The 12,364-nt window shown below is 46.5% G+C and overlaps 1 protein-coding gene across 3 annotated transcripts in view; it reads right to left on the bottom strand.

The window, feature by feature from the left end:
• Positions 1-5,193: 5,193 nt before the first annotated feature.
• ALK (ALK receptor tyrosine kinase) overlaps positions 5,194-12,364 on the bottom strand; it is a 311,567-nt gene continuing 304,396 nt past the window's right edge. For all 3 annotated transcript variants that reach the window (XM_057400067.1, XM_057400065.1, XM_057400066.1), the window contains 5 exons: positions 11,919-12,011; positions 10,126-10,227; positions 8,541-8,675; positions 7,868-7,958; positions 5,194-6,543 (listed from right to left, as the gene is read on the bottom strand). In XM_057400067.1, coding sequence (XP_057256050.1) covers positions 5,839-6,543; positions 7,868-7,958; positions 8,541-8,675; positions 10,126-10,227; positions 11,919-12,011 — 1,126 coding nt within the window. In that variant the 3' untranslated portion in view covers positions 5,194-5,838. The remainder of the gene's footprint in view (positions 6,544-7,867; positions 7,959-8,540; positions 8,676-10,125; positions 10,228-11,918; positions 12,012-12,364) is intronic.

Raw genomic sequence — 12,364 nt, 5'->3', positions numbered from 1 at the left:
ACATGCTTCTCCTGAAAGCTCTGACATAAGATCAGCTAGAGCAATGTAGGCTAGAGGGAGCAAGTCAGGACCATTATCAGTATGGAGCTGGTTTGGTAGCGCTAAGAATCCTCTGTAAGGAAGCAAGCAGCACTGTAAATTCACGTGGCCTGAAACAGAAATAAATCGGTACCTCCATTCCAGAAAAGATTACTGATGGCTGTCTTCAAGTTGGTGATGTGAAGGGGTTTGTGCTTCCCTAAATCCAAGGTAAGTTGCCATAATCCTTTTCTCTAACTGGCAGGAGGACATTGCAGGTCATAAAGAAAGATTCTGAAAATAACTGTTGGTGAAGCTTGAAATTAGGTCTCTGCTCAGGTCTATATGATCACAGCCCCAGACTGGTTGGAAAAGACAACTGATTCTCAAAGTCCCTATAAACCATGTAACTAAAAATATTACCTGCTTCATAAACAACCATTCCAAGGATTCTCCTTAGAAAATGCACTTCTTCAGTGATCCTAGCAATGAAGTCTTTCAAGTTGTTGGACACTGGCCAGAAAGGTCATCGGTGTGGCAGGAAGAGAACCTTCCTTGAGGGGTCCCAGAACAGGGAATTCATATCTAGTGAGCTCAGTCCAGCTGCATTCAGTGACTGTTTTACAGATACAGTTAATGGTTTTCTGGGCAGGGAGCCTGTGCTTTAAAAGTCTTGCTGTCCAGCAAGATCTGAGGCACAAGGATGCAAAACTGGCACTGCGGATTTGCAAAACATAACCTAATTTCTCTGCTACGTTAGTGGAGTTGCCTGGGAGAGTGGCTGCATAGGTGGCAAGGCCAGCATTTACATCCCTGCTTTCAGAGTTCAGTTTGCAGAAGCCTTGTCAAACACTAGGTGGAAACTGAAACTGTGTCCAAGAAAGCCACGTGGCTGAACACTCACCTCCATCCTTTTTCCTGCCTTGCTGCAGACAGACACCTCTGGAAAAAATGGAAACTAAAGCAAAGATTGCCAGCTCCAAAGCAGTGTGGCACAGGGGAGCTCCCTTTTCAGTTGAGGAGGAAACAAGAGTGTGGGTAATGGAGGGAGAGGAGACATGCCTGCTGGGTACCTGCTCTGGAAAAAAAGTCCATTTAATTAAACCACAGCTCTGTCCTGCAGGAGAATTAGCATGTGGATAACAAAGTGAAGAAGAAGGTTTATAGATAAGTCAGTCCTAATTTCAAAGACCATTTCTTGAGAAACCAGCTATCTCTGGCAGAGGAGTGTTACAGGGAAGGGTTAAAAAGTGAGCACTGCAGGGCTTGAGCCACCTCTTTCAATGTCAGTCACAGGACTCAGCAGTGGCACTCCACTGTAGTAAAATACAGCTTCTAACCAGACCTGCTCAAATTCCATGTCCCGACTCAAAAGACAAATGCTGTCTTAAGATACACATTTTCAGGAACAAAAATGCCCACATCTCTCTTCAACCATATACGCTTGGTTCTCTTCTTATACCAGCTCCTTTCCTGTAGGTAAAAGCCAGCCTTGGTGGCTTGCACTAGAAGGATCCACACCTTCTTTTGTGCGGACACAACGCAGTGAAGCTTGAGGAGTGGCTGCCATGCTTTAACACCCTGCCTGCTCCTCTCTGTGCCCATGTACCTTAGTACTTGTGTAACTTCATCAAGTAAAAAACTGATGCCCAGAGCCCTTCCACTGATACTGCTCCAATCACCACACAGCCCCACACAGAGAAAGCCAGCTACAGTCATTTTATTTGTCTTCATGCCTTGTGGTTCACTACACTTGTTTACAATACAAATACACTATTCAATACAAAATACTCAATGACCATATATTAGTGTTTTCTTCATAGTATCCCTGAAGTGCACAGGCCCTTCCTTTATAAACAATGTTGCATAAACTGCTGTACATGAGACAGACACTCCCATAATGAAGCTTGTTACTAAAAGAAGCCAGATGCAGACAATTTGGACATTTTCCTGTAATGTGGTTTAACTTTGGGACAAACGATGGTGTCTTTGCTGCTGTGGAAAGCTGTTTTATGCTATTCCTATGCTAAGGTTCTTGTCACCCAGAGGTCAGGCTCAGTAACAGGAGCAGACATGAAAAGTTGAATCCTTCATAGCCCATTTCAGATCTCTTGCATCATAAAAGCACCCCAACACTCTCAGCCTTTCCTCGTAGCAGAGGTGTCCTCTGCCCCTCGCCTGCCACCACTCCTCAAGGAAGCAGAACCACCCAAACTTCTTGTCTTGTGTCATTTCCAGGTACACAACGGAGAAGCAGGCACCCCAACCTAGTTCACCTTCACCAGCTTACAGAATCGGAAACCTACCTAAATCTACAGGAAATGGGTTAACATCCATGTGGGAATAAGCCATTTCCAGAGTGGGGGGGTGGTAGCGTGAGATCTTCTCCAGTCATGCTTTGCATCTTGTAGATGATACTGCTTCCTGCTTTTCCACTGTAGAGTGAGGAAGAAACATAAGACCAGGATGTAAAATACTGCCAGTGAAAAAGATTAACAGTCTTAAAAGCAAATTCCTTTGAAAAGCTGACATAGTCTCAATAAACTACATTTTTAAAAAACAAGTTTAAAGAAGAACGAGTAAGAGGCTTAAAGTAACTTGAATTTTTTTCTTACAACATGAAGCCTGCTGTGGAAGGGTTTAAAGGGGGATTGGCAAGATCTGATGAGTGTCAATATTTACAGACCAGTTTTTGCACACTAGGGTGCTGTGCTTGGGCAGCACACAGGGTAACAAACTAAGTGCTTGCTGTGGAAGAGCTCAGAGATATGTTTTTTACATTAAGCATAAGCCCAAACTAGATTCCTGAATTCCAAGGGTTCAGAGGGAGGATTTAAAAACAAAACCAACAAAAAACCACCAACCAACCGCCCCCCCCAACCCCAAACCACAGCACAAAACCCCTGCAACAAAACATTTGACACTGGAGACACTGGAAGGAAGCTTCCCTTAAACCCAACTGCTAGTGCTGAACAGTATTTATCTCAGTGCACCATACCCAGCAGACTAGAGTAGTAATTCAGCATTTCCCCAGACCAGAATCATCTCCTCACACACTCCACAGGTACGAATCAGTAATGTGTTTAGCTCCTTCAATTTTTACAACTCCCATTCTGTAAAGAGTTATTTCAGTTGAAATGCTGTGATAAAAATAACTTCACACAAGCTGCAGTGCAGTAATCTCCACAGCTGGGGAAAGCCTTTCCTCCTTCACCTCCAAACTTAAAATCACCTCTTGCTGCTTGTGCTTTTAAAACTTCTTTAGAAATGCTACCTTTAACACCGTAACCTAAAGGGGGTCTACAAGGAATCTGGAGAGGAACTTGTTACAAGGGCCTGTAGTGACAGGACAAGGGGGAATGGCTTTAACCTGACAGAGGGGAGATTTGAGATGAGACATTAGGAAGAAATTCTTCCCTGTGAGGGTGCTGAGGCACAGGGTGCCCAGAGAAGCTGTGGCTGCCCCATCCCTGGCAGTGTTCAAGGCCAGGTTGGATGTGGCTTGGAGTCTAGAACTGGATGAGCTTTAAGCTCCCTTCTAACCCCAAACCATTCTATATGTCTATAACCTGATGGCTTATCTGCATTTGGGCCGTGTCAGAGCTGCTGCCCCAGCTCCAAGAATTAATGATTTCAGGTAGTCAAAGGTCATTAACTTAGCAACTTTCTGTTCTCATGTATTCTTTACGAACACTTGTCAGGACACTGGTTAGATTCTGTCCGCACTGACACGTAAGAGGCAGGGTAGCAAAAACTCTAGTGTGTCCTCCTATGCAGAGAAGAGCTAAAAAAAGCCACATGGAACCTCAGCCCTTCTGGAAATGAGAAAGCTGGAATAGTTAAACGAAAATTGCTAATACACATGAATAATATATGAGCGTCAGAAATTGTTCTGCGAGTGCTCCTGAATTAATCAGCTTTCTTGAGACTCTAGAAAACTACACCATTGAGTTTACTGAGCTAGAAAGAGAAACACCAGTGTGACACTAATGCAGTCCTAACCTAGGCAGAATCCCTCCCCTGTGGCTAATTCATGACAAGAGCTGTGAGCCTAATAACCTTGGAGATCACAAATACTCACTTAGTTCAAGCGAAAGAAGCCTGTGCATAGCAGCAGGACACCCCAAGGGCAACCTCCTCATCCCCACCAAGCCCATGCTGTGGCAGTGCGATGGATCCCCAGCAGATCAACATGAAATCAGAGCAGCCCCTGACTCCAGCTTCCCAACACAGGAGCACAGCCCCATTACCCAGCCACCACACACAGCTCTGTCATTTGTCTAAAGAAGGAGTTTAGTTATGTGTACTGGAGAGGTCAGGAAGGCAGGTCAGGGGAGCACACTACCTCCCCTCTCTTACGTGTTTTTCACACAGGTGGTGGCCCAGCCCAAGCCCTCTGATTTCAATCTGCACGTCTCTCAGGTTTGCAGTATGTGTATGTGGATTCTAGTTTGACCCCTTATGCAGGAAGGAAGCTTACCTCAGTGTTTGAATCCAGGGCCAGATTCAGCACCACTTCTCTGAAACGAACAGTCCTGGACTGAAGAACACCTTCACATTCCTCTGCTGATGCTCCAGTACACCCATTTCTATGGAAATAGGCACCTCTTTTTTTTGGATAGTGTTTATGCTAAAACAGCTCCTCGCAACCCTAAGTTGAAGTTACTAATGCACATCTTTACACATGAATTATTTCCTACATCTATGTTTTGACAATACATTTAACTGGAATACTTTTCATGCACAAGGTGTACAAAATGATTCAATGCAGTGTTTGTCTTTAAACCACTATCATACATGTGTTTCATTAAAAGAACAAGGGCTCTAAACCCTTCAAATACAGTGTCTGGCATCCGGATTGTGGCACGATATCGTCTTCTGCCTTTCTGTTGTTGTTTGTACAGGGTATGTCAAAGGCTACTGTAAACCTCTAAGGTATGCAGGTGGCTCTCCATTTTCAGGGCATCGTCCTCCAAAACTTTACCTTGGTTCCAGTTGACATGCACAAGTTCCTGATGAAGGATATTCCTGCTTTTGTAGGACAGAGGAATTTTAAAGGGCTTTACTCAGTTTTAGTGCTTAAGCACAGGAAAAAGAAACCCAAAAAACCTCAGCCAAACAATGCTTGCCCAACCCAGAATGCCTCATAGCATCTACATGCATCCTTCAGGCTTCCTCTTCTCTCTCTTCTGAGTGAAGCAGTGTGGCCAGTCTCTTTCTATTGCCCTGCCAACACCCCCATAACTGCTGTGCATTCAAGGACTTTCGAAGACTGGACTGTAGCTGGAACACAAGTTAGGAACGTGCCATTGCCTCACCCATCAGCACTATTGTATCCTGTTTCGGTTTGGATAGAGGATGCTCTCCCCAAACCCACTACAACCTCTGCCAGCTGCAGGAGATCTCCAGGTGTTCCACAGCAACCACAAGTTTGGCATGGAAAAGCCCAGACATGAAACACTCAAGGCAGTGAGCTGCGGCTTTACACTGAAGCAGAGAACGCACAACTGGGAAAAGCTCACAGGAAGGGCATGACAACAACCATGCGTATGAGTTGATGCAACAGCAGCTGGGCCTTGCAGGTAACATCTTTCCTGTATCCTCCCTCCCCCTTGTTTCTTTTGCTGTATTTGGGCTCCGGTGATTTGAAGCCTCTCAGGGTAGTTGAAATTACAGCTTCTAGGGTGGCACTTCTGGAGCAAGTTGGCACAAAACAGAAGGTAATGCTGTCAGATCCCTTGCTCGTGGTGTATTGGGTAATGGGACATCTCTTCAAGGCTCAGGGGCCACGGGGGGGAAAGTCAAGAGGGTAGAGGGCTCTCACAGCCCCTGCTGGGTTATGTGGCTCTTGTTTCTAAGGACAGGGTCCTCGTAACTGCCAGTGCACGGTGGTGTGGAGGCTTCCAAGGGCAAGCCCTGCTGCTGATATCCATAGTTGACATTCCCGCAGGGGAAGTGGCGGAGCCTAAAGAGAGGCACTTCTTTAATGCTTGCTGTTAGGGAAGATGGCTCTAATAGCAGGGAGGAGCCTGGCAGCCTGCCAGTCACAATGTTGGGCCCCACAGTACAGTTTCCTTCCTGTCCCACATTTTCCCTCTCAGGCATCTCCTTCTCCAGCAGAGAACTGTTTTTGCTGGCCTGCTTCTCTGCAAACCAGGAACCATAGGTTGGATTCCAGAGGTTGGTGGGCTTGTTTCTTGAGCCCCGGCTTTTGCGCAGCTCCGAAGGGGGATTGGACTGGGCATAGGCCATGTTGATATGTCCTCCTGCTGATGCAGACTGCACCTTCCCTGGCACTGGTGGTTCCAAGGCTCCCACTTTCCCTACAGGTTTCCCAGCAGTGATGGTTGACGGTAGGGGTGGTGGAGATGGCAGAGTTTGCTTGTCATCCTTTCTGTCTTGGTGTGTGGAGACCAAGAGAGGTGGAATTCCTTCTGGATCATCAGGGCACATTGCTACCTTCTCCTCCTCCTCAGCTGATGGACCATACTCTACTGGCAAAGCAGTGTTGATCACATCTGGATCCTGTTGGAGAGAACAGTGGGAATTTCTCAAAAGCCTGCTGTGATCATGTATCCTTGAGCTTCATTAAAAACTCAACACATCTGACAGCTGTCAGCAATGATCACAGAGCATCATTCCCACTATCCAGAGCCCACATTTCATGTGTAGAGGATGCTGACCAAACGCAGTTAGCTGTGGGATGCAGTGGGATACCCTTAAAATCAAACTCTTTATAAAAACCCAACAACTCTAAAACTCGCCACAGAACAGTAGAGGCACAAAAAGAATGAAAACCACTTTTTTATGTCCAGCCAAATTTCCTGTGGGAACGTTGTTTTGGAATCTATATCATCGTGAAGTTCATAACATTCACAGATAATATTGAGAAAGTTTCGGCCATGAAAGTATTGCCTCCACACAACAGGGGAGGATGGGAATGCAGAAGGCAATCTGGCAGACCCCTTGTAGCCCAATTCCATAGGGACTGTGGTTCTGAGCTATTTAAGCAGTTCTGAAAATTACACTGAGAGAAAATGATCTGGGCAACCTTCAGTTATTGCTTAACGCCCTGGCAAGCTGGAGATCACAGAAAACAATGCCTCCCAATTGCAGGATCCAAACACACATGAAACACAGACCAAAGCTATCCAAACAGTGAGAGAAGGCAAACTTGTGTGATGCCACACAAGAAGCATGCACTCGTGCAGGCAGCAAAACACTTCCCAAACCACTCCACTCCTCATAAGCTAAAAATAATGGTTAAAAAAATAAATAAATCAGATTTTCACCTGGAAAGTCAGCCACATCCCTTCCCACTGCCGAGCCTTAGAATCCCCGCTCCCTGGGCAGCATGGCTGTCTCCACCTGCCTTCTCCAACACAGATTTAGAGAACTGCTGACAGCTGCAGAAGCCACATGCTCTAAGCCAGGACCAAAGGATGCTCTAAGCCAGAACCATTTCTGCTCAGTGCTGACCATGTCTTAAGGGTAAACACTGGGACGGAGTGGCTGACATGAAGCACATGAAGTGTGTATGATTCAGGCCTGTCACAGCTCTTTTGCTTGGTGGAATCTGCTTCTTCATAAGCAGAAGCAGAGCTACAAGTCTGTTGTTTGTAAAGCTTTGTAAGCTTGTGTAAGCCTGTGTCTTACACACAGCAGGGAAAGACAAGAAGGATCAACCACCCAATGAGGGAAATATCCTGGCCACTGGTCCCTGGCTGACATCAGTCTCCCTGGCCTGCTGACTGCAGAAATGTAGTGCTGCCTTCTCATCTTGTGTTCTGGCTTGCCTAGACCATTCCTCAAGAAGAACCCTGTCCACCCATCTCCCTGGAGGCAATACCTGGGTGCAGTATTCAATCCTCTCCAGGATTATGGCAAAATTTGGCCGGTCTTCAGGCTGGTGCTGCCAACACTGGGTCATAATGCGATAACTGAAAGAGCAGAACAGGAGATACTCATAAATGGCAGATCCTGTTGGTACATAGCAGCTGGTCACTGCAGCTTAATAAACATAAGCACCCATCATGACTCTGACTTCTAATCAGTCAGAGTGATCTGCCTTCCCCAGAGTCAGACAACTGATGTCCTGGTCACCACTGAAACGTGGCCAATAGTGGGGTGAAATTCACAGCACATCAGAGAAATAACTCGCCCACCCAGAATACTTTGAACAATTCACTAAAGGTAGACAGGGCTACAGATAACAGAGCCAAGTTTTCCCTACCTGTGAACACCCTTATGCACCTGCAGTTTCACAGCCAACCTAAGACAAATCTTGTACCATCGCTGACCAAGCAAGCAGTGGCCAGTACTTCTCAAAGGGTCCCTGAATTATTCTGAATTATTCAGAACAGACAGCAAAATTAAATAGTAGAGAAGTCACTGGCACTCAAATCCAATAAGGCAGAACAGCCATGATAAGATCAATCTTAAAAGTCATTAACTTCTGACTAGAGAACAGCATTTGATATAGAAATTATCTGCACGAATATACAGAAGTTAAAATCTCATACACAGGGCCAGGGCAGTTTTTAGGTGGATCCATCCTTCCTCCATTGGTGACAAACTCCAGAACCTCCTGGTTACTTTTGCTAGGGTAGGGCATGTATCCCAAAGAGAATATCTCCCACAGCAACACACCAAAGGACCTGAATACGGAAGCAAAGGAAAACAGAGTGAAGGATACTTGGGAATGACCATCACCAAGGGGCAATGCCCTTAGGTGCAGTACCATCAGCAATGCCCTTTGCTGAGTCTGTGCTCAGCAGCTTGTGCAAATCACTGCTGCAGGATTCAGACACAAATAAGCTACACAGCTGCAAAGGTGGACTTCATCATTTAATCACAGAATCAACAAGGTTGGAGAAGACCTTTAAGATCATCAAGTCCAACCAGTGGTAGCCAAGGCTACTACTAACCCATGGCACTGAGGGCCTTGGCTACATGGTGTGTGAACACTTCCAAGGATGGTGTCTCCAGCACTGCCCTGGGCAGCCTGTTCCAATGCCTGAGCACCCTCTGGGGAAGGAACTGTTCCTCATCTCCATCTAAACCTCCCCTGGTGCAGCTTGAGCCTGTTTTCTCTTGTCCTGTCCCTTGTTCCTTGGGAGCAGAGACCAGCCCCCTCCTGGCTCCATCCTCCTGTAAGGCAGTTGTAGAGAGCAATAAGGTCCCCCTTGAGCCTTCTCTTCTCCAGACTAAACCTCCACAAGTGCCTCAGCGGTTCCCCATCACACTTGTGCTCCAGGCCCTGCACCAGCTCCCTTGCCCTTCTCTGGCCCTGCTCCAGCACCTCAATGTCTCTCTTGTAGTGGGGGGCCCAAAGCTGAACACAGGAATCGAGGTGCAGCCTCACCAGTACCGAGTGCAGGGAGAAAACCACTGCCCTGGCCCTGCTGCCACACTGGTGCTGATACAGGCCAGGATGCTGGTGGCTTTCTGGTTGCCTGGGTACAAGCTGCTCATGTTCAGCTCCATCAATCAGCATCCCCAGCTCCTTTCCCATGAGCAGTTTCCAGCTGCTCTTCCCCAAGACTGGAGCGTTGCACAGGGTTGTTGTGGCCCAAGTGCAGGGCCCGGCACTTTGCCTTCTTGAACCTCATCCCACTGGCCAGAGCCCACGGATCCAGCCTGAAATGAGTATCAACAGCTGACTATTCAGTGAGTGAAGTCTGCAATACAGGCAGGTAAAGACAGTTGCTTTGTAGTCAGCACTGTTCAACTAGATGTAACAAATGCAAAAGTCAGGTTATGCTTTTCTGAGACATCAGCCACTGCTGGAGACAGGACTGAGTGGAGCAGGGGCCTGATCAGACTCTTCCTCTTGGATAAGCTATCCTGTGTGAAGTAACATGCCCGAGAACCCCCACTGATGCTCTGTGCTCCTGAGCCCCCACTTGTAGCTCAGAGCACAGTAAAAACTTTCCCCATTCCCTAGCTAATAGCACAGACATTTCTGTTGCTTTGTCTCCTCCAAGATTACTGGCTCTCTTTTTAATACAGGAGCAATGAACCAGAACATGCTTTTACAAAATATTCACACTTCACAGAAGGAGTTACAACACAGACAGACTGGACAGAGAAGGAAAGGAAGCGCACCATGTGTCTGTTTTTGATGTAAATATCCCTTCCATGAAAGCCTCAGGAGGCATCCATTTGACAGGCAACATTGCACACCCACCCTTCCGATAGTAGCTGGCTCTGCAAAGAACAAACAAAACAAAGAGCCAGGAATTCAGAAAATGTCATTAACTCAGGATTTTCATAATTACAAATATTAAAATCATGAGCCAGAGGAATGACTGATGTAGGCAAAACAGTGTGGCTGAGAAAATGCTGAAGAAATGAAATGAAATGCTGTTCCTTCTCACAAAAGTAGTGGAAATGGGCAGACCCTGGAAGGACTGCTGTAATCTACCTCGCTTTAGGCCTGATCTGGTGAACCCAAGTTATCTGCATACTCTTAAGTGAATTAATCACACAGTACAGCTGGTACAGCCATCTTCTTGCCCTTTTCAGCCACAGCAAGACCTCTACCTCCTCTCACACCTTGAGAATCCCCAGCAAAAATAAAGGCCATTCCATATGTACACAGTCTAAAGCACTTCAAGTGAAATCCAAACCTCTTTCTTAAAATAAGAAGCTTGAGGAGAACGGTGCTTGGCCACTAGTGCTGGGGCAGTAGTACAAAACCCACCTCCTGTGCTTCCCACTTCCTGAGACAGGAATTACATCGGTCCTTCAGTGTCATTGCCATTTAAAACAAAACCTACAAGCCCCAGATCCTGTGCTGGTGGCTGCAGGAGGTTGCTCATGCCCGCTGGTATCACTGTTCATAACTACACAGCCTGAGCATCCAAAGGATATTCCTGGACACAGAAACATATGCAAACTTCAAAGGCACCTTTGAAAACTCAGCACCAAGGCATTCATCTTGGCAGTCGGTTCTGCTGATTGTGAGTGTGACAGATGGTACTTTGTCCCAGCAGAGTACCATCTGACAGTGGGGCAGAGTGGGGCCTCGTTGTGAAGGGAAAGAGGAGAAGGGGGAAAAAAAGCATCTCTGATACACTTGGGTTGTGAAGGTAGCACTCTGCATCATCTCAGGCTGTGCTACTGTCAGATCTCAAGTTAAGCAGAGCCAGGCCTGGCTTAGTAATTGCACAGGAGAATCCCCAAGCAAGAAAAAAAAAAAGAAGGTAAGGCACTGGAATAAATGGTGTGGGTCATTGAGTACAAGGTAGTCCCTCCTCCAAATCAGAGGCAAATCAATTCCTCAGCACAGCAGGACATGGTGCTACACTTCTGGAGGTGCTATCTGAAGATGAGATATCAAACTGCAGCCCTGACTGCTCATGGTCATTAAAGATTTCCTGGCAGTTCTTGCAAGAGCAGAGTAGTTAACCCTGTGTCCTGGCTGAATTCCAGTCTGGGTGATTATATTTTCCTGACCTTCCTCTGCACCTTCCTCCTTTATGAGAAGTAAATTGAGGAGATTTACTGACGATACCAAACCAAAGGGGCAGGGGTAGTATCAAGGAAAGACATTAAACTCAGAATAACTTGGGACCATAGAACAAAAGAGCACATCAATGCCATTCAATGTGGAGAAAGTAAAGAAACTGAGGACAGAGTACAAGAGGAAGGAAATGCCTTCCACCACCATCAGACTTCATTACCCCAAAGAAAGCTGTCTGGAGCGGGAAAAGTGTCCAGAGCACTACAGTTGAACACCAAAAAAGCATTAGCTGGGATTCATCAGGGTGGGTTTCTTGGCTCTCGCCTTGCTAGAGTCATGCAGAGCAGCACACAAGCCTGCTCTCCTGCGCAAACACTGCTCCCTCATTTTAGGGAGCTGCCACTTGTGGGTACCCTGGACTTAGCTCTGCTACCTGTATATATCCCGGGCCATTCCAAAGTCTCCAATTTTAGCCACTCTCCCAGGCCCTCGACAGGTAAGGAGGCAGTTCCTGGCAGCAATATCCCTACAAGGAAAGGGAAGAAAAGTAACAGAAGATCCACTTAATCATTCAACAATTTTGCAAGCCAAAAAGAAAACAAAGAAGAGTACCTGCTTTTCTGAGCTGCAGAGAGCCCACAGCAGCCAGAAAAGTCAGTGTTTGTGGTCCCAATTTCCAATCTACCCAACAGCAGGAGCAGCTCTGCTCTTTAATATTGCCTCTTTAAACTTCACATAACATCTTCTAGCTGAAAGACTTGGCCTCCTGTGAGCCTCCCTTCACCCCAGGAGCTATTTTTAAGTCTCTAAGAAGCTTCAAGCAGTGGGGCTGATTTCAGGATTGCACTAGTACCAAGATCAAGCTGCCTGGGGAATAAG

The sequence above is a fragment of the Pezoporus wallicus genome, unplaced genomic scaffold, assembly GCF_028554395.1.
Source record: "Pezoporus wallicus isolate ANWC-B61680 ecotype Strahan unplaced genomic scaffold, APGP_CSIRO_Pwel_v1 contig_7339, whole genome shotgun sequence".
NCBI classification, from domain to species: domain Eukaryota; kingdom Metazoa; phylum Chordata; class Aves; order Psittaciformes; family Psittacidae; genus Pezoporus; species Pezoporus wallicus.
This window is presented reverse-complemented; position numbering and strand designations above follow the sequence as displayed.